At 42.1% G+C, this 23,003-nt stretch overlaps 1 protein-coding gene across 1 annotated transcript in view; it reads left to right on the top strand.

The window, feature by feature from the left end:
- Nucleotides 1–23,003, top strand: part of trim44 (tripartite motif containing 44) — a 59,737-nt gene that overhangs the window by 10,038 nt on the left and 26,696 nt on the right. The window contains exons 4-5 of the mRNA XM_049574561.1: nt 5,139–5,429; nt 16,283–16,305. Coding sequence (XP_049430518.1) covers nt 5,139–5,429; nt 16,283–16,305 — 314 coding nt within the window. The remainder of the gene's footprint in view (nt 1–5,138; nt 5,430–16,282; nt 16,306–23,003) is intronic.

The raw sequence follows: 23,003 nt of genomic DNA, 5'->3' as shown, positions 1-23,003 counted from the left end.
GGACACACGGCGCCTGTGGAGCAGCTCTCCGCAGCTCCAGCAAGAAGAGTCGGATATCTGGAAGCAGCGCGGCAACATCAGCCCAGTCACAAACGCGAATGTGTGTGCAGTAGCTACATCCATTTTCCCTGCCTCATAAAATCTACAAGAGCAGCAGACACATTAAAGCTGTCTTAGGGAGCCGAGGCTGAGGAACAGACAGGAGAGGCATGAAAAGACTTGGCTGCTGCTGTTAGGTTTATTCATCCTGCTTTTTCTTGTCCTTCTCTACCTCATCCTTTTTCCTCCTCCTCCTCCCCCTCTTCCTCTCTCTGCCCCCCTCCTCCCATTGCTCTTTAAGGCTGCTGTTCCCTTTCTATCTCCACTCACAGCATTTTAATTGAATTACTCGGTATCATTCCCCCGAAAGTTGCTTGGCTGACATTGCCTCACTCAAAACCAATAAAAAGGTGCTGCATATTGAAACTCTGCTATTATAAAACCAAAGGCCTTCTGTCTCATTTTTCCTCTGCCCTCTTTTTTCTTCCCCACTTTGTATCACTTTATGTGACTTTTGAAGAGCTGGTGTTTTTCAAATGAACTTGTATTGCTGTGTTGTGTTGGAGGTTTAATTGGTGAATCTAATTTCAGGAAGAGATAAAAGAGAGCGTGAGAGAGTAGTGTTCACTTGGAACAGGGCCACTATTGCCAAGGGCAAGGACAGTTCAAATCCATTTACTCCTAATGTTCTATTAATGCTTTTTAAGCCTTTTTAAAAAAGCATCACACAAAACAGACCTCTGAATAAGCAGCACGACGCACTGTGATTTCAAAGAAAGTTAACCATTTGAACTCTAGTGCTCCCCAAAATTCCCCCCTGAGGAGCATCAAAGTTAGATAAAACATTCTCGTCTCTCTGTGCCATTTCCAAACAAGGAAAAATTCTGCATCTGCATTTTTCATCACTTCACTGAAGTTGCAGGATGTTTAAATTTAGGGAAATATTCTAGCCCAAGACAGCAGGGTTTTATCTTCGCCATTGATGTGGAGAAGAGTAATCAAATTAGTGCTTTTGTCCATTTGCATTTGTAATGATAGACCCACTGATGTGTCTGCGCAGGTGAAGGGGTTACGCTTAAAAGCTGAAGCTATTTTGATATTTGTTGTTTGCAGTGCGTCCTGATGTCTCACCAAAGTAATGACACACAATTTGTTTGTTTTTCACACTGCTAAATTTTCACTCCGAAGGGCTTTGGTTCTTTTTCTGCAGTTTTTTTCATCAGCACTAATGAGTAGCACAACCTTTTTTGTAGGCAGTCACAAAGTACACCAGTGTGTGAAGTTAATTCTATTTAAATGTCTTGCTAGATTGTAATCATGTAAAGTATTAGTGGAAAGGCTTAAGAAGTATTTTATTTTTAGTGAGGCACAGATCCAAACTTTCTGTTTCTGAGGAAGTCACAAGGAGTTGTTTTTCCTCCCTTTGAACTTTCAGCCCACCTTACACAGCTCCAAAAATGTTCGTAAAGTAATGACATCAAGGTTTAAGTTGGCATTTCCTGATTAGAACAACCATTTTGGAAGACACGCATGACTGCAGATTACATTGCATATATGAGGTTTGAGCTGATAGGCCTTTTTAGCATTAGCTTGCAGTCCCATTATTCATGAATTTCCCAGATAGGAATGGTTCCACAGTGATAATACATGGCATGTTAGAAACATGAAAATGAATTTGGCTTTCCTAATCTGCTTGCTTAATGTTCTACCTCTTTTTTTGAAAAAAGAAATTAGCTTTCTTAATCTGCTAGCCTGTCCTACCTCTGCCTGTGCTCTCTCTCTCTCGTCCTTACTCTAACTCTGCCCTTGCAAGCAGCGTGCCACTGTCTCTCCCGAGGCCTCATTTTGTGGCCGCAGCTTGCAGCAATGCAAATGAAGATTAGCACGCATGAATGCTCCTTCCTTACTAGCCGGACCAATTCTCAGAGATACTCTGTCACTGAGTGAAAGGTCCAAGGGCAGAGGGCTCCTGCTCCACGTACACAAAGAGCACTGATCTAGGATCACGCTTCCCATCTGTCACAGAGGCCACGGGGACTCAATGAGAGGGCAGGGGGCTCGGTGGAGGTCCTGGAGATTGGGACATGTGGTGATGGAATGTGGCGGTTTGATGACAGATACTAAAAACGATATGTTTTATGTTATAGCTCGGTCTGCCCTATTCATGTTGCAGCTTTGCTCTTGGCAACCGTTGTTCTTTATGATTTATGCTGTCTCTTTTCTCTGAAACCTGCTACGGCCACAAAAGAACAAAATAGAGAGATGCAGAGTTTTATGCCTCCGCACCGGTAAATGTTTTCACATTGTCTGTTTGTCTGCCCCATTCTTGTGAACGCAATATCTTGAGAACACCTTGAGGAAATTTCTTTAAATTTGGCATAAGCATCCACTTGAACTCAACAATAATTAGATTTTGGTCATCAAAGGTCAAGGTCACTGTGACCTCACGTTTGTCTCACTCTCATGAACACGATATCTCAAGAAGTCCTTGAGGGAATTTTCCCTGAAATTTGGCACAGACGTCCACTTGGCCTCCACAAAAAAAACTGATTCGATTTTGGTGGTCAAAGGTCAAGGTCACTGTGACCTTGTGTTTGTCCCATTCTCATTAACACGATATCTCTAGAAGACCTTGAGGGAATATTCCTCGAATTTGAGACAAAATTCCGCTTGGACTCAACGATGGAGTGATTGATTTTGGTTGTCAAAGGTCAAGGTCACTGTGACCTCACATTTGTCTCATTCTCATGAACTCAATATTTCAAGAAGCCCTTGAGGGAATTTTTGTCAAATTTGGCACAAACGTCCACTTGGGCTCAACAATGGACTGATTGATTTTGGTAGTCAAAGGTCACTGTGACCTCACAAAACATGTTTTTGGCCATAACTCAATAATTCATATGCTAATCATGGCAAAATTTCCCATACACGTCTAATAGGACAAAATGCTTAAGTGATGACACATTATATCCAAAAGGTCAAAAGTCAGCTTCACTGTGACATCATAATGTTCTGCAAAAATACTTTTCTGACCATTGTTCAACACCATAGCTCAGGACAGAAGGGGAGACATTTAGTCAAATACAGAATTGGTGACGCTAATCTTGGGTTGCCAATCTTTTTTTTAGAATATGTAGCTTCTTTGTAGCGACATCCATAGCCTGTTTGAAGTATTGTCAGCTGTCATGGCTACATATGACAATACTTCAAATGGATGTAAACTGTAACTGCAACTTGACAGGTTCATGTAGGCATACCAACGTGAGGCGGTAATTCTAGTCTTTTAATATTAGATGATATATAATATGTTTAATATTCTAGTCTGATTAATATTTATAGTGGGGAAATTCGAACCCTGGGGTGGGGGAGCCCTACAGAGTTTGTATCCCCCCCAAATAACCACTGAAGTAATCACTGCTACTGCTAGCTGTTAAGGAATTCATACTGCAGATACCATTGAAGAAATTGACAGACATTCACTCCACTTGGCCGACTGATAATAAATGTAAATGCCTAGCAGACGTTAAAGCTCTTAAAAATTAATATTTGAAAGGATTATTTAGGGGAATCGGACTTGAATGTTGAATATGTTGATTCATCACGGTGTCCATGACACTTCAATCACAGACAACTTAGAGCAAGACTCCTCAGACGTCAAACCATCAGCAGCAGCTTAAGCATTAAATCATTGTCCCAGTACCAAATGAGGTAGTAAATGCCTTGTCAGTTCTTAATGTGTTTTTTTTAAGTGTTCACTGCTCATGTTTAAAATGATGAGTCTTCTAGAAGATTTCATCAGCCGCTGCTTTAATTTAGTAGAATTTATTACATTTTAGCACTTCCCTCTATTGTGTTAAAAAGAAGAGAACTTCCAAAGGCATAGGAAAAAAGATTTGGAAAACAATGCTTCATTCTCTCCAGTCTTACACGTTCACAGACACATTTCACTAGAGTATCTGGACAAGGAATGGAACGTGTTTCTAGTTTAATGCCGTTGTAGTCTATTGTCCCTAATTCGTCAGACATATATTTAAGCTATTGATCTTGGCAAGGCAAAAAGAGAAAACGACTCTTTGCTTTCCAATTAGATGTTAACTAAGTCCCTCTGTCTGATTCAGGGTGAACGATGTGCACGTTTTTCTCTGCTCATTCAAAGAAACTAAATTAAAATTGTTACTTCTCGCGCTTGGTTTAATGGCCAATTTGGGGAATCTGATTGCTTGTGCAGAAATGGCATATACGCGATAAAACTTTGGGCCCATAGGGGCCGTGGCTCCACTAACCTCAGTAAAGACGGATGATTCCTTGCTTCAGTGGAGAGAGGGAGGCTGAGGGGAAACAAGATAAAATAGATGGAAGGGAAGAGAGTGAAGTTCTGCTCGAGGGAGGAGGAAAGACCGAGCAGCTGATGTTCAGAGATTGGAGCGATTATAACATATTCAGGGGCAGAGATCATGACAGGGGACTTTGGAGTGTTTTACCACATGTCGGTATCTGCGCTGGAGGTGGAGCCATCACAGCGGGAAGGGTTTCAGGGAGGCATTTGTTTATTGAGGTGTTTTAAGGTAATGAGTCATAGCTAAAGAGAGCTTCATCGGGGAACAGAGGAATGGATTAAAAAGGGTATCTCAGTGAGCAGTTCAGTTGCCTTGAAAGCCAAACAGATGGCTTGCTGTGGTAGAAGGAGCCTCTGAGGTCTCTATCTACAGATGGGATGCATAGAGTTTACCTCCAGGGGATGTGCTTTATGCTATCAATTAGCTACTGCATGACAGAGACCAGTGGGCTTATTAAAAAAGTATTCACGTCAAATAAAGACAGAAGCCTGTGTGGCCCCTATACTGTGGTCATTACAGTTTATACTCTTACAATTTTACTATCTTCTTTTCTCTATTTTTATATGCTTGTTTTTAATTTTAATATCTGTGCTTCTCTGTTCATCTCAGTATTTCAAACCTACATTGACGAAGTTCATTCATGTTATTTTCAAAGGCAGCCCAATCTCTTTCCAACTTGGTAACTTGCGGACATCCTGCACTTAAATTCCCCCAGTCAATTCCTTCACATACGCTTCCCTCTGTCTCATCTACATATCTTAGATGTCGACGGAGGAGCTCGAGGCCTACGTGAACAGCCAGTTCGATGAGCTCCGCAGACTGGTGCGCCTGGAGGAGAAGAGGACCCTTCACCTGGTGGACCTCAAAGAGGCCTTTCTGACGGCATCTGCCGCTGAGAAAATCGCGGAGATCTCCGTCGAAACGGAACGCCTGCAGGAAGAGATGGCCAACATCACACACCAACTGTGCCTGCTGGAACAGGCCGAGGCGATAGGTCCTGTGGCAGCAGCAGAGGCCCTCGTTGCAGCGCCTGGACCAGCCCACAGAGTGCAGGTGAGAGGGACATGCCTTCGTCATTATCCTTATTCTGCATGTTAAACTGCTTCTTTGTAATCAGCAGTGTGTGTCTGACTCACTGCACAGCTAAGTGCAGGTGGAGAGGTTAGCAAGCTGATAATGACACAGAAGTCTAGTGTGACTGACATTCAACCTTCCATTATTTATACATAAGCTAGTTTCATACAGTATATTTCACAAGTCTGATGTAGTTAGAGGTGTTGGTCTCACTTAAATATGGCCTTCTGAATCTAAGTTGACTTATTTGTATAAGTAGTTAATGGGATTTTTCATCCCAGTTACAATCAATATCCTGTATTTTTCCATGTTTTTCTGTCTGAGCAACAAGTTGAGACAACGATTTTTGAAACTGGTCCAGTATTGAGAGAGCTGGACAGTGAAACAGGCTGCAGTGTAATCCCTACTGACAATTGTGCACTGTCAGTTTACATCCAGTCAGTGTCTTTACCAGTGGCTGGCTCAGATTATTAGAAGTGTCTGACAACATTATGGAAAAAACCCTACAGAGGAATGAAATGTTTTTCCTTAGCTTTTACTAGTCGGGTGTATTACTGTGACTACTGGGCCTTTACCACTGCCACTTGTGGCCACGCTGAGTGAAGCCATGCTGTGCAGATTTGTGTTTCCATTATCCGATAAAAGACACCGTGCCTCACAGAGCTGCGCCAGAGATGGACCTTCTCCAGAGTGGGTCCAAAAGCCGAGCCGTCAGCGGGTTGCAGTGACACCTCACTGACTGCAGCCCAACCCCCAACGACCCCACTTCTCCCCCGCAAACAAGTGTTTGAGTTGCGAGACTCCACTCACCTCTGTCTGCAGGAGACCAGAGAGAAAGGTGTTTTTGAAAGTCTCTGTGTGTTCAGCTCTCAGTACTTTTGTAGCTTCTGAGTGAATCTCAGTGGTTTGAAGTTTAGTTCCTCTCCTGTGTCCTCATCTGCTTTATTTCACTGTTTCATGTTCGCTATCAGCTGTGTTAGAAGTTGTGTGAAGTTGCTGCTCGGAAACTCAACTTATTCTGCTCTTTCAAAATAGAAGTTTTTACCTCACAAAGTAACAGGACTTTTATTGTGAAGAATCTATAGGAAATTAAATGTGCTTATCACTGAATTAGTGGAACTTTAATAGCGGCTTTTCTTCAATAAAGGCAATACCGCAGGGAGGAAGAAAGCAGAAACAGCCACAGTGAGATGTTAGATGAAGAGCTGCTGACAACAGGCTCTTACTGCACCTCTGCAAACAGCTCACCTCCAACAGGTGAAATTCTTTTACCTGCCCTGCTGTGGTAAAACACATACAACAAAAATAACGGGGTACTTTAGCCACGGATCAGCTGCTTTTAAATATCATCACTCAAGACCAGCCATCATCAGTAAAAGACACACCTTCAAGTTAGTAGCCCTGTTGTAATGGAAATGCAAATCCCTGCCATGCTGGCAAACTCGCGCCCAAGCCAGGTAAGCCAGCCCATGACTGTCGAAAAGGGGTACAAGTCTCGCTCAAGGAGAAGTTGTTGGAGAGAGGAGTGCTGGGAAGAGTTTATTGTATTGGAGTACAGAAAGCATAGCTTAGTGTTATCTAAAAGTGTTTCATTGTCATGGCTGAATATTTAGCTGATTTTGACAATGTGGAGAAAGTCTGCAAGATTTCACAACAAGACTTCTGCTTGAGCGAGACTCGGTCACACACAATAACACAATAACAGACCGGATCAGTGACAGCTAAGGAAAAACATTTCATTTCTCTGTAGGGTCTTTTTGTTATGTTGTCAGACAATTACAATAACAATCTGAGCACGTCAGTGGCAGAAACAAGCACTTTTACTTGACCTAAATTGACAGGGTACAATTTCCCGTAGGGATTACATTGCAGCCTATTTTGCCGCTGCGGCTTTCTCAATACTGAACCAATCTCAAAAAATTGTTGACTCCATTTGTCACTTAGACACAAAAACATGGGAAAATAGGGTCCAGACTGAAAAACACTGAGGTCTCCCTTTAAGGCAGGGTTGTAAAACTTTCACACTTCTACCTTTGTGATTATGTCTATCCAAGTACTCTGGACTCACGCCAAGTTGATATCTATAATGACAACATTACGTCACATGACACGGTGCTGCTTGGCGCACTTTTAGTAAAACACAAGCACACTGCGTCAATGATTAATTAATGTAAAGTTTAAACACAGAGGTCTGATGCCAAAGCTGTTACAAAGGGCAGCCTTGTAAAACTGGGCACTATTGCTCTTGTCAATAAACAATTACAAACAATTGGCCAGCCAGCACAAAGCTGCTTTGTTGCTGATCATGTGTAGCAACTTTACAGTGCATGCCGTACAGAGTTATTACTCATAATTTCAAGGCAGTGGCACCTCAACCTGTCTTCATTTGTGATTTGTGATGTGGCCCAACTTAAAAGTGTTACGCTGGTAAAATGTTGGTGCCTTGCTTACAGATACCTAAAACAGGGTGGATTTTTGCAGCTGTGGAGATTTGAGCCCGAGCCTTTAAATTAAAGGATTATCTTTCTAATGACAGTGGCATCTGCTTCATAGTCATTGTGGCAAAAATGAATATGGTAAACAGGTGCCACCATACACAGCTTTGTTCCAGTTGAAAGGAGAGACTGGCTGTATTTATCCATGTGTATACATTATGTTCATGTAGAGAAATGTTTTCCTTTCACACAGTCAGCTGTGTCAGTGTGATCCAGGTAGTTAAATGAGGATAAATCTTGAGTTGTAGGCTAATAAAGCACAAGTGTAACTACGCTTGTCCTTTGGCTACAGTAGATGTCAGTTATGAGCGCAGCAGCTGGGTACACTGTTCTTCTCTTCACATGCCAGTTATAGACCGTATAGGAGAAGTGGATGGAGCCACCATGTCATCACTCTTTAGTTTGTGTGCTACTGTTTTGAAGCCTTGAGTGTGGGCTTTCAGCCATTGCCATCTTGGTTTTTTTTTTTGTTTTTTTTGTTTTTTTTTTGCTTGTTTGTTTTTTTGAACCAGAAGTGACCATATTTAGATGAAAGGGTGGAGCTGCTGGTGGCTAGGCATTGCTACGCCCCTATCCTGAGTGACAGGTTGCCGTGGTAGCAACTTGTCACTCACAAAGTAGTCACACTTTACTACTTTATTGCCTGTTTTTCTCTAAATAGGACCATGATTCACAAAGTGAACATCATGCTGTATTAAAGAAGACTTGAAACTAACACTATACAATATCAGCCCGATTATAGACCAATGCAGCGTCGTACGGTGTCGGCTTGGATCGTGAACAACAATGAGTGTCGTATGAGATAGTCTGTCGTTTCATCTCGTGTAGTTTGTCACAGTGGATGACAAATAACGTCACGTCTGGTACACCTCGCGATGTCCCAACAGGAAGTCTAGCATGTTTGATTTTCTTTTTGTCGTTCATGACTGCTCCCGTCACAGCCATCACTTTGACCAGTAGAAACATAAAGCGATCTGCTGCCGTGGACAACCATACGGCAACAACACCCCAGCCTTTTTAATATATCCTCTAGGTACGTTACCACACAGAGTAAAAAGGGAAAAATAATAGCATGAAACAGCAGAGGCACCTTATCAACCCGGTGAGTACTGCCATTTGCATTAGGCTAGCAAAGAGTGCTATTTCTTTACAAGAGAGACCAATATAAAGTAGGCCAAGTAAAACTGAAAAATAGTGTCAACTGCTGAGGGAACCAGCTTCATGTGAAACAGACTACTTTGTAAACGGGTCATTATTTATGATTCCCTCTGTGTTTTTATATTTTTACTTTGAATCCGCTCCCGTCTGCCTTATTAAACTTCATGCATTGTGCCGTCATTTCAAACTCGAACACTTCGTGTAGCTGTTTAAAATTAAAAGCCCATGATAATTTCGGTTGAGAGATTCCCTTCATTTTCTATACAGGCTTTTATTATGAAACATTTGCAGGAACTTGTGGAGGATTCAGTGACTTACATAGTTCACATGTGGTACTTCAAATGTAGCTCCTTCCATCTGATGGCGCTTTTTACGTCACTACAAAAACATTTCGGCAGGCACGGGAACCGCCATAGCAACAGAAATAATAGTAAGAATAATAAAAATAGGACAAAGAATAAACCAGTAGCATCATGCACATCATGAAAGATGACCAGCGATTATTGGTCGTGGACCAACGTGTAGTCTGTCAAGTCTGTCGGCCAAGTCACAGCACAGTTTTATGATTCCACAATCACCTAATCTGACATAGTGACTGTCGGAATGGACAAAAATGTTGTGTAGTGTGAGCCAGTTATAAGGAAAATGCTATGTGAGGTAATGAATCAAGTGAGAAGTAGGGTGATTTTCTTCTGACCTTTTTGCAACCAATGGAGTCGCCCCCTGCTGGCCATTAGAAACAATGCAGGCACTTCCGCATTGGCTTCACTTTTCAGACCCAGTGGCTACATTTACATCTTTTATACAGTCTTTGCTACCAGCACCTTGGTCTAGTGAGGTTCTCATGCCAAAATACTGATGCACATCTGCAGTCAGAGGGCAAGCCATGTCAGCAGACTGACCACTTCAGATTATGTAGCACTTCACTCCCTCATCTCCCATTTGAACATTGAAGTGGAGGCTTTTACTACGTATGGATCCCAAATTAAAAACATCCCATTGGTCCATTTGTCACTCTCTATACTTAAGTCACCACAGCCAGAAAAGCAGACTTGAGCGTTCCCCGGTGATGCTATATGGGACCAGGGAGGCTGCAGTAATGGTGGTAGCTGATGTGCAGATTGCTTTTCAAGCTGAGAAATGAATCCATGGTGGGCCAAGTTCATTAAGGCTCTAATTGAATGCCGATGGTTACGCTATTTGTTCTCGTGTGTTAGTTATTGCTGGAGTGGGCAGTGTTATTTGGAAATATATGGTCACAGGAGAGGTGTGTGTAGGTGTAGAAAGGGGGCTTATGCAGCAGTTTACTTATCCAGTAATGATGTGTCTTTTTAATGTTCAAAGTGAGTTGGGCTGAGTTGTGTGAGTGGTCTTTGAAGTTTTGGATCTGGGGGAACCAACACAGTCGTTGCATCAAGTCCACACAAACTCACCAACTGCCTGCAGCAATTTTTGTCCTCGGTAAAACATTTGCGATGTGCAGAGAGTCTTGTGGTTCCAGAGAACAACTGGCTCAAACATCAATTCTTCTACTTGCCCCCTCACTCTGTCACTGTTAGTCTGTCTGCCTCATAGTGGCAGTGTCTACAGATGGCACACTGAACTGCAATCATTCACTTGCCTCTTTACTGCAGTTCTGCTGAACTGTGTAGGGCACTCTTTGGCTATGATACAAGGGCTGAAAGGGTACATTTGTTGATTAATCTACCAATTATTGCTTTGAATAATTGGTTATAGCAGTTGTTACAAATGTCAAAAAGGAAAAACATCAAATTTGTTAGAGCTTACAGTGCTGTTGTGTCCTTCTGTAGTATATTTTATAGTCGTCCCTGTTCCAAAAAACTATTAAATCCATGAATGAAACCATGATATAAGGTGATTTTACACTAGAAAAATACTATACATTGACTGCACTGATACAGAGCCATTGCCTTTAGCTTTGTTTAAATCAAAATACATATTTAAATACGTCAACCCCGTAACCCCGTTCGCTGCTTTGCTTTTCGTTTATTTCTCCTCCTGTAAAGAGCAACCTAATCCTGTTTGCCAGAGAGGTACAGTCATAGCCGCAAGCACTTTTGGGAAGCAGTGCCTTGAATCCAACTTTTTACAAGAAAAGAAAAGACCAGCAGCTTTAGAGCCAAGTCAGAGAAGTGATTGCTGCTGTGTGAGAATATCGAGCTCACACACTGCAGCCATGTAACAGCAAGGACAGCAATGGAGCTAGTATGATGTGAAATGTTCCTCCCCTGCATAAAACCCATCCTTTAAAACGGCTCCCCACAGAATACACCACGTAATTGAGGTGAGTCTTTTTGCTTAAGGTCAGACAAACAAATTACCACTGATTCAGTTAATAATCTCTCGTCCTTCTTTTAATGCAGGCACGGGAACACACAGGTGCAGGCACACATACTCGCACAATAAAGAGGGTCAGCAGGGATGAGAAAAACATTCCGAAAATTGACCAATCAGCGGGAGCCAGAGGGAGAATGTATTAAGAGACTTTGTCTCAGTCTGAGTCCATTTATTATCAAAATACTCAGTCTCCACATTTTCATTAAAAAGTGCCAGTAGGTACTCATTTGTACAACCACGCAGTGTGTTTACTTGAACATTCCCTGATGACTATACGGTAATTAAAAAAGCATTTATATGTCACTGGGCAGGAAATGATCTTTCTGCCTGACTGGTGTACAAACAGTGCATAAAAAGCCGAAGCCAAGATGCTGCATAAACCAGGGATTAGGAGTCTGCACCAGTGACCCAGCCCTGACTCAGTCGTAACCCAGGTCACAGTGAACTGCTCGGAGGCTGATTTGAAACAAAACAGTCTTTTGCCCAGTGGCTCTTCCTTTTAAATAAGGTGAAGCTTGTTGCTAACATTATTTTTTTCCCATTTAGTTTTGTTAATTTTAACTATATAATGCATGTTAGGGAATTGTTTTGTTTTAAAGAGATCATTTTTCAGTGATTTATCAAGTGTTACCAGACTTTTACCCACATTTTGAATATTATGACTGAACTAATGAATTGCAGTAGTGGCTTATTATAGGTACTAATTCACCCTAATTTAATTGTAAACAGCAGTCTTCTATGGAGCTGCGCCCCAAAAGATTCCTTGTCTGGGGAGTTAAAGGCACACGTTTGAAATAAAGCTCGGCTTACATTGGAACAGTTCAAGGGCACATCACTCCACTGAAGCTGATATTGTTTTTAAATTATGAATGGAGCAGCTTCGGGTTGCATCTTTTGATGGCAGACACACAGGTGTAGGTTGTTCTTACAGTGGCTTTCAGAGAGTTTTCGTGCACGCGTAAAGATAGAACTGCCCCGAGGCCATGTGAATAATATAAAATAAGAAATAAGAGTATTATGCAGCTGTAAAGGTATGATTTCTCTCTCCGTGCTGTTGCAGAGGTAACGGCGGTAATTACAGTCGGAACAAAGCTCCGTAGCCGTCAGCTTCTTTGCACCAGCATATTTCTTTCAATTTTGTGGGCAGTGGCATGAAAAAACTCTTTAATTGGACCAAATGAAAACAAAGCACACAACTGGGACCATAACAACATTTCATTTTTATTGATGTAATATAATGCAATCAAAGCAAATAACAAAGAAATACAGTGTGCATTACTAATTCAGTGCTTATATAGAATCATCAGAAAAATGGACTGGTGGTGTGCAGCCAAGTTGAAACCAGACAAATAGTAAAGTTTATTCTCCTCAGGATCTGACATCTGGGATGACTGCCCTGTTATTAATTATTAAATGATAATGTAAGGGCAGATAACAAGACATTATGGGGCATCAGCTTAGTGTTACGAAAACTTCGTAGTTGATTTTTAGTCTTTATGGGGGGACTGATTAAATTATAATATAATGCAAGTGTTACACTTTGATAAACAAATCTTTTTCTAAAGTGTAGCAGTTACTCACTTAAAGGAATATCTCAACCCCAAATCATCATTTGTATGTCAATTACTCAACCTGTGGCTAGATTAAATCCATGAAGAAACACTTACCTGCATGTCTTCATGGTGAACAAACAATCCAACAACAGAGAAAATTATTGTCATAGGTTTCCATGTTTCACAATGGCAAAACTATATCAAAGCATCCTTTTACAAACCTTCACACAGCTCATACAGTATGATCCAAGTCTCATTTGTCCAGTTGTATGCTAACTGTTTTCCCAAACAAACAGCCCTATCTGACAGGGAACTTAATTTATCAAGGCTTTCTTCAATGCCAGACTCCATTGACAAAAACTGAAAATTTACCTGGCTGAACACAGGAGCTGCTGGTCTACCGCTGACTCAATCAGTTAGTTTGTTTTTGTTATTGTACGACTTAGAGTTAGTTAGAGTTCACCAAAGTCACACAATAACAAAACAAACTAAGTGATCGAGGCAGCGGTAGACCAGCAGCCCGTGTGTTCGGCGTCTGGCCTGAGGGCATATATTAAATAAATTTGCAGTTCAGTTCCCGCTCGGAAAGGGCTGTCTGTTTGGGAAGTACTGAGCATACAGCTGGATAAATGAGACTCAATTATACTGCACAAGTTGTGCGAGAGTGTATAAATGGACCTTTTGATATACTTGTTGTTGTAAAATGCCGACCCCTATGACTTCAACTAATCAGAAAGGTTCTCGGTTTTTAGATTCTTTCACCATGGAGGCAACAACCTTCAAAACAAAGTCTTCATCACGCATTCAAGGTAATATGTGGTTGGGCTTGGCAATATGAAGATATTATATCATTATTGAGATACAAGACTATATTTCCTCTTGGATTTTGGAGATCATTGTATTGTGATATGGCATAAATTACGTATTTTCCCTAATTTTAAAGGCTGCATTACAGTAAAGTGATGTAAATTTATCAACCAGAATTTTCTATTTGTTTTAACACTTGCCTTAACCCACTTAGTCATTATATCCACATTATTGATGATTATTGATCAAAAATCTCATTGTGTTAATACTTTCTGAAAAATTGACACAACAACAATAGACATCCCTACAATTTTGTCAAATCAGAGAGGGTATTTGGTCAGAAATATTGTTATGTTCGATTTTGTCGTTAATAGGTTCATCATGTAAAGGTAGTAGACTAAAATGTGCCTACACAAATATTTTTACCCAGCAACATATTTGACACCACTGACAGGTGAGGTGAATAACAATGATCATCTTGTTACAATGCAATGTTCTGCTGGGAAACCTCTGGGTCTTGGCATTCATGTGGATGCTTCTTGATGTGCTCCTTCCACTCAAACATTGTTACAGACCAAGTACCCCCTGTCATGGCAGCAGCACTCCGTGATGGCATTGGCCCCTCAGCAGGTCAATGCACCATGCCACACCATAAAAACTGCTCAAGAATGACCTGAGGAATGTGACAGAGCTCAAGGCGTCTACCTGGCCTCAAATTCTCCAGAACCCAATCTAATTGAGTGTCTGTAGCATGTGCTGGTACCCCACGTCACAACTCACAGAACTCAAAGGATCTGCCACCAATACTCTAATGCCAGACACCACAGGACACCCCCAAAGGTCCTGTGTCCACGCCTCAATAAGTCGGAGCCAAGTCTGATCCATAGTGGCTCCACTGTAGATCTACCGTGGCTCTACCTCTTAGGTACCGGCATGTCCCTCAAATGCTTGATCAGATTGGGATTTGGGGAATTTTGAGGCCAGGTTGATGCCTTGAGCTCTTTGTCACATTCCTCAGATCATTTCTTAGCAGTTTTTGTGGTGTGGCATGGTGCACTCTCCTGCTGGGGGGCCTCTGCCATCAGGGAGTGCCGTTGCCATGAGGGGGTGTACTTCGTTTGTTATGGTGTTTGCATTGTAACAAGATGATCAATGTTATTCACTTCACCTGTCAGTGGGTTTAATGTTTCGGCTGATTGGTGTGTGTCACCTATTGTGTTTGAGTGTTTTTAATGCATATAATCTGGTATATTTAAAAAGAAAACAGTGGATTTGCAGTCTGCTTTAAATTGCAATTTAATTTAAAGCAGACTTTGGCATCCCTCTGAATGTCTTAAAACCTAAGTGTTATAAGTCTGTTAATGCTAGGTTAGTTAATCAACCAAACATTGGAGAAACAAACAGAGAGGCAGACTTAAGCCATTCAAGAGCCTCTCTGGCAAATGTCATTTTTTGCACTCCCGATTTCACAAACCGACATTCGCGTCTGTTGAAGTGTTTGACAAGGTAAACCAAGAAAAATCTCACTGAGTTCCAATATTTGAAACTACGTATTTGTCCAGATCTGGAGCTAATTAAATTTAGAGCCAAATCTTAGTCAGTGAGGCAGACAGCCAGTCATTGCTCCGCAGCCTCCACTCATCAGCTCTCCTCTCATCTGCTGTGCTGCCAAGGAGCCACTGCCTTCAAGATGCTGTTAGTTACACAGTGTCAAAATCCTTTCCTGGCGCAGCCATCTTAGCACTGGTAGTCAAGGTCCAGTGCTACAGTACAGTCAGTGCTGGGCAGAATATTAAAGATAACAACAGAGGCCGTCTTGTGCTCGGAGTCCTCTTGACTGAAAATAAACCAATTGAGATTAGGAATTGTATAACAAGTAGTTTGGCTGCAGTACATGACAGCCATTTCAAGTGTAGTGCATGCATGCTGGAGCTGTGGGTTGGCATGCTGAACACTGGGAATATCAGTGTAGATTATAGCTCTGATTTAATGTTACATGTTAAATAATGTATTTACATCCTCTGAAATTTGAAAGAATCTGAAATGTGATTTTTTTTATTTTTTATTTGGCACATTATTGAGGCTTTTGCTGGCAGTATTTGTGTAACCATCACGCACTGGCAATCAACATATCACGTCCATCATTTTGACTCGAAAAACATCGTTTAGGCCCTTTTAAGAAAAGCCAGCAAGCGAATAATGTTTACAACCTACTCGGTGCTTTGTTCCAGACTGCTCCTTTAAAAAGCTCTTGAATATACATGAGCACAACTGGTGGAGGATGAAAGTGAAAATTAATTGGTCAGATTAAGAGCCACACCAGCTGTGGACCGAGTTGATGTAAATGATGTTGTTTACTTTTTTATTTGTTATCCACCAGCACCTGTGCAAAGATTTTAAATATGTTTCATCCCTCTCTCCCTCCCGCTCCCCCTCTCTCTCCCTTTCTCCTTGTTTCCAGCACGACATTGAGGCCAGGCCAAGGTAAGACTGCCAGTATAATTCATTTTCACCCCTTCGTAACAAGATAGTTTACTAAGGACCCTTCAAAACCTCCTTACTCAGGTCCTTGGTGCCATCAACCATCATGAGACTGATGAGTATTCATCTTGCATAATAAAACGCACACACAAAAACACACACTCTCCAAGTCTCTTTTTCCCCCTCTTATAGTGACTCACTTAAGCAACTCACAAATTCGCCACAGACACAGACTCACCTATGGGCATAAAACCTCCCCATGCCTCCTAACCTAACCGGTCACATGCGAGTCACGTCGGTGCCCCAGGAAGGCAATTAGTAGCTCTCATCTGTGTGTGCCCGCTGGAATCAGAAGAGGTGACAATCTGCCTGGTCCAATAAGAGGGCTATGGACAGTGGCTGACAGGCTGGAGCTGTGTGTACGTGCGTGTGTGTTTATATGCATGAATGCTGTATATGTGTGCACTTTAATAAGACAAGCTGTTGTGTCATTAGTGGGGTCAAATCTCGCCCTCTGATACAGCACAGTATTAACATTAATACTACGCCAAAGCTGATTATGTGTGCATGCAGGTACGTGCAAGGGAGGATGAGAAACTGGACAGGACAGACGCAGCCATATTTATTTTTTCCGCCATATTTACTGTTTTGTTTTTTTTTTCTTTTTAGCCTAGACTACATCCTTAACCTTTATCTCTGTCTGTGTCAGACGATCTGAAATGGATAGTCCTCTTCCAGTCTCACACTTATTGATCTGTTGACATGAAAACCGCTCTGCCTCCTTCACCCGGCACAGAGGCGCTCCTAGCACCACCTGCTGTCTCTGCCTCGCCTCCCGGCTGTCTCTCTGGGCTTTCATCTCAAGGTGCCCCTCCCCTCTACAAACACAGACACGCACACATACTGAGACACCTTCAGCAAATGCCAGCACATCAGTCCTCTGAGAAAAGAACCTTAATTTCTGCAAGACTTTATTTAAGATGAGGCCTGAATACAAACAATAGTCCCGCGTGCCACAAAATACACCTCTGAAGGAAAACATGCATGTTTTCTGCAAACACACTTCATACTTTTAATTTCACTTTGTACTATTGATATTGTGGCGCTGCCTGCTTGCGGGAAGTGCACTGTATTACATCTCTGGAGTGTAATGTGCCTTGCTTTTAATAAGCAAAGAAAGTCACGAGCATGGCTGGCGCACGGTGCCAACATGTAATATGTTATTGATTGGTCAGCCAGTATTATGACCTCGCTCTGGAGCAGATGGCAGCGAGCTTGGACCCAAGGGTGAGATGGAGCTAATAGTTTGCCCTTGGTCAAGGTTAACCTCTACATCTCCACACACTCACACACACACACTCGGATATAATTACTCCCAAAGTCCCCTGTATTGCACTAAAATGCAGTAGGGTGCACAATCTGCTGTGGCTAGTGGAAAATGACACATTTTGGAGAGAAATACTAGGAGAAGTGAGGTTTCAGGGGGAAAAAAGGAAACATAAAAGTAAATTCTGGACAGCTTCGTGTGTGAGTTTATGATAGAGGTTGAGAGATAGGGATTGGACATCTTGGGGTGTGAAGGGGAAACAAACAAAGGATGAACGGGTGAAAAAGCGATGAAGCCGAATTGGTGGAGGAAGAAAGAAGAGAGCAGAAGGAGAAAGATTTTGCAGGATCAAGCGAAGTGTGGATGTTTAGGGTTATGTGCAATGGGATCCAGACAGCAAATTGATTATGGAGCAGAAACACTAATCCGCTGTCTGAGCCCCATATCGCTGCTGTAGACAGAGCATCCCCACAGGACCACAATCCTGCACCCACACGCATCTTTCCCGGACTTCCTCATCAATACCATCCCCCCGCCTCTCCCCAAGCTTCTTAACATAGGTACTCCATGCCTGCCAAGATTTGTCCTCCTCTGAATATAAATCTTGTTTTACTCCCCTCAGCCCAACCGTCTCACTGCTGCCTATAACGTGATGCATTGCAAATTTGGCTTTCACTCCTCAGCTTTTACCCCCCTCATCTACCTTGCAACCCCTGTCCTTGACTTGCGCCTTTCATACATGTTTCCCTTGTGTGCATGTCTACAGTATATCCACGTGTTTGCCTCTGTATTTGTATGCATGAATGCACCTAACAGGAAAATCAGAATAATATTTATCAACTGGATCTAATCTAGCTGTTGCAAGGTCTCTGTAAATCATTTTTGTGTGTATACATGCATGTAATAATGTACCCTAAGGTGTGAACATATAGGTTATGCTAGTTTCTAATGGCACACTATGACATTTAGTGTGTCTGCTATGTAAATTTAATTAGAAGAGAAATAATTAAATGTAGCACTTCAGTTTCTCTCTCATCATCCACACACACCCCCCTCATTATGGAGGCAAACCATTCATTTGCTTTCATATTTTGATCCCTGAGCCCTCATTGATCACACAGGGCCGTGGTACGAGGAGTCACCATGCCACTGATCAAAAGAGGAGACGAGAGTGCCTCTTACTGTCTTCACACACATAAACACACACACATACACATACACACACAGACACACTCACAAAGGAAGGATGGGGAGTTGGGGTTTATTTCTGCAGGAACGCTTTAATTTCAGAAAGCCACTTTTATGTTGTCTCCTGAGATATCGTGCATAAGAGAGAAATCGGAGCAACGACAGTGAGACAGTCAATGAGAGAAAAAGAGATGTACGCAAAGGAATTCCACTCGTTAGACTTAAATTTGCTGTTCTGTTGGGAGTTGAGAAGATTTACTTTTCGAGCAGATATGAAGGAGTATTTCTCTGTATTTTGGCTTCTGTAACTCAAATTTTGAGCTTGGGAGTTTCGGACATTTAGCCACTAAGAAGGAGTCACTGGGGCAGTCCTCAAAGGAGTTTTATGTTTTTGATCCTACTCTGTTAATGTCTTAGGATTAACAATTATAGTTGAGTTATAGTTTTCTGATTCACCAATTCGCCCTTTGTGGCAAAGTATAATAATGAGTTCTGCCCTCTCATGACTCAAGTCATTAAGATTAACATTTGAGTTTTCATTTTAGAGCCTTTGAAAAAACATGAATCCTTAACAAGTTACATCAGCTGTCCAGTCTCTTTTTTCAATGCCAGTCAATGGGGTCAATACCTTCATCATCTAGGAACTGCCTACACATTCTGGCCACATGAGGCCAGGCATTGTCCCGCACCAGGAGGAACCAGGACCCGCTACACCAGCGTAACATCCGACAGTCTCTCTGAGGATTTAATCTCGGAACCTAACAGCAGTCAGGGTACTGTTGGCTCTGACATGGAGGTCTGTGCGACCCTCCAAGGATTTGCCTCCCCAGACCATCACTGACCCACCACCAAACCAGTCATGCTGGATGATATTACAGGCAGCATAACGTTCACCACAACGTTGTCAGACCTTTTCATGCCCATCTGGTGTTCTCTGCTACACGGTGCTGGGTTGTGAGCACAGGTCCCACTAGAGGACGTAGGGCCCTCACGCCACCCTCATGGAGTCTGTTTCTGACAGCTTGGTCAGAAACATGCACACCAGCAGCCTGCTGGAGGTCATTTTGTAGGGCTCTGGCAGTGCTCCTCCTGTTCCTCCTCATACAAAGGAACAGTTACTGGTTCTGCTGCTATGTTGAGGCCCTTCTGCAGCCCAGCTCTCCTTGTGTAACAGCCAGTCTCCTGGTATCTCTTCCATGCTCTTCAGTCTGTTTGTTTGTTTGTTTGACACACTGCTCTCAAAATTAAAATAGCAGAAAAGACCCATTATCTCTAGGAACAAAAACTAGTGACTTTATCAACAGAATTCAAGTCATTTTTGTCAAATTCATTGTTGGGTTGTTTTGCATTAGAATTGCAATTGTAGGACACAAATTAAAGCTTGCTCCAACACAAATATTAGCACGTCGAAACATTAGCCTGAACTTCTGAACTATAGCTCTGAACACAGGAGAGGTCAAAATCGTAAACTCTGAAGAACTGGTAAAACTTAAATAATGTACATAACAATTAACACTGGTATGGCTAAACATCCACCAGTAAAAGCAGAGAAGTATTTTTGTCATCTTTACATAGTTCTTATTGGAAATACAACTGGCTGTTTTCTTTGCCTCCCATAAACAGCCCTCCCTTGTGTTTTTATATCCTGTCATTCTGAGCAACCGAAAAAAAATAGCAATGAAAATGGGAGGCCTTAAAGCAGAGATATTTCCTGAGAAAATGAGAGAGAGAAAAAAAATTCAACACTTGTCAGTTTTCATTGAGATTGGCTGTTTTCTTTCAGCAGTTCGGTCAGATAAATGCATGACACAGAGGACTGAAATAATGATTAAAGTGGAGCGCATGTGCATTGTAAGGGCCACGTCTGTGTGAGCGTCACATTCTCTCACTTTTCACTCGATTCCTGCTTAATATTCTTTTGAAAATCTGCCTTTTTATCCGTATGAGGTTTATTTTATTTGCAGAGAGAAATTCTTTAAACAGAAGAAATAAGAAACCCCAGAGCTTTCTTTAAAAAAACAAACAAAATGCATACATATCAAAACGAAGGGAAATAAATCGGCATAAATAACAGTGATGCAAGGAGAGTGGAGGCTTTGGTTGACAGTAACTGAATCTGATCTCCACAACAGAAACAGTCAATAACTTCAGCTGATAATGTGGTTTGTTTCTGAGCTCAAATCCGCTTCATAATCAGTAAATCTATAAAAAGAAAAACCATCTGAATTAAGGAAAGGTAAAGCTTTGCGACATGTGGCAGGTTTGCTTAGCAAGAGTGATGGAGGCCTTCTGAGCATATAAATCACACAGTGTAATCACACTAAAATGGTAAAGCCCGCTGGGAAGCGTAGCACTTCTAATTACAATGCGAGGTCCCCCCCATTCATTGCTCCAATCACTCACGTCTCTGCTCTATCTCAGGAGCTCCCGTCCCCAGCTCAGCTCACTTTATCATGCATGCATGGCCCAGAACACACACACAGAGGGAAAGTAGGCAGATTCTGTCTACTAATTTTCTTCCCTATTCTTCACACTTTACAGACTCTTCTCTAACACGCACCCTTATATACATACCGACATAAATTCACACCTATACATAAATGGTGTGCTCACTGTTTTCACTCTGCACTGTGGTTTTTAAAAGAAGAATTTGCAGATTTTCAAACAGCTTTATATCATAACAGTGTGGGTAGTATGTGTGAATGAACCTCCATCTTACAAGTGCCCACATCTCCCTGCTCATCTCCTAGCTAAAATCTGCTGAACGACGCATAGCAGATTTTTGCTGGCTTCAGGGCTCAAACTACAGATTGTAGTTCCACATTTTCATCAAGGAGGTAGAAAAAAGTACAAGTCACAGTATGACATTACGTCATATCATTAGGGTACGACACATATGCAGTAAAATCTGGCCTGCACTTGTCAAACGGCTTAATGGCTGGCACACTATCATAGAACATGGGGATGATTGATCTGTTGCGCTGAGGCTTCCAGAGTCAGCCTTGGGTCGGAAGAGGAGAAAATTACAATTCTGCACTTATTGAAAAGATCTTAAATAAAAGACCATAAACAAATGCTTTCAATATTAAAATGTTCTATTATATATCGGCTGGCATCCATTGGGGTGTACCTTAAAAGCTTTGCCATCCCGAGTGCACCCAAGGAGGCTAAAAAGGGATCACCAAAAGAGTACCACTTGCTGTAACCCTCCAGCATCACTGCTCTAATTACATTGTGCATGTGTCATACCCCATGCCTCCCATGAGGTCAAAGACCGTGTCCCAGCCTTGATAGCCTTAAATCTGAGACAAAACTCCAATGAAACTGTAAAACCAGGCAGTTCTAATCAAGTATAAACCAAGAGACGATTACTGCATTGCCTAGTTTTCACTTAAAATGTCTGCCAAAACATATTTAAGTGCATTGTTTGCCTGTAATGTGAGAATTTGTGAACAAGCAGGCACTCTACTGTTTGCTGTATTGTAAAAATGGAGGCTGAAAATAACTGAGATACATCTGTTAAACCAGGCGGTGCTGATCAAACCTAAAACAAGATTCTGTCACTGTATTGACTTTGAATGTAGCATGGTTGTTGGTGCTAGATGGATAGATGGATTTTCACACACAACCTCTCTAGAGTTTACAGAGGACGGTCCCAAAAAGAGAAGATATCCAGTGAGCGTCAGTTCTCTCCTTGTTGATGCCAGAGGTCAGCGGAGAATGGCCAGACTGGTTCAAGATGATAGAAAGGCAACAGTAACTCAAATAACCACTCGTTACAATCAAGGTCTGCAGAAGACCATCTATGAATGAACAACACGTTGAACCTTGAAGCAGATGGGCTACAGCAGCAGAAGACCACACCAGGTGCCACTCCTGTCAGGTTTCTTGAACATGACAATGAGTTCACTGTACTCCAATGGCCTCCACAGTCACCAGATCTCAATCCAATAGAGCACCTTTGGGATGTGGATGGATGTGCAGCCGACAAATCTGCAGTGACTGCGTGATGCTATCATGTCAATATGGACCAAAATCTCTGAGGATGTTTCCATGCCAGAAAGAATTAAGGCAGTTCTGAAGGCAAAATCTGCCATCATTGCACGCTCGCTGACAGAGGTGAGCAATGGGGCAAATCGCTCTCTATGTCTCACTGAGTGAAGGCTGCAGCCCACCCTCGATCATG

The sequence above is a fragment of the Epinephelus fuscoguttatus genome, linkage group LG4 (assembly GCF_011397635.1).
Source record: "Epinephelus fuscoguttatus linkage group LG4, E.fuscoguttatus.final_Chr_v1".
Lineage (NCBI taxonomy): Eukaryota > Metazoa > Chordata > Actinopteri > Perciformes > Serranidae > Epinephelus > Epinephelus fuscoguttatus.
This window is presented reverse-complemented; position numbering and strand designations above follow the sequence as displayed.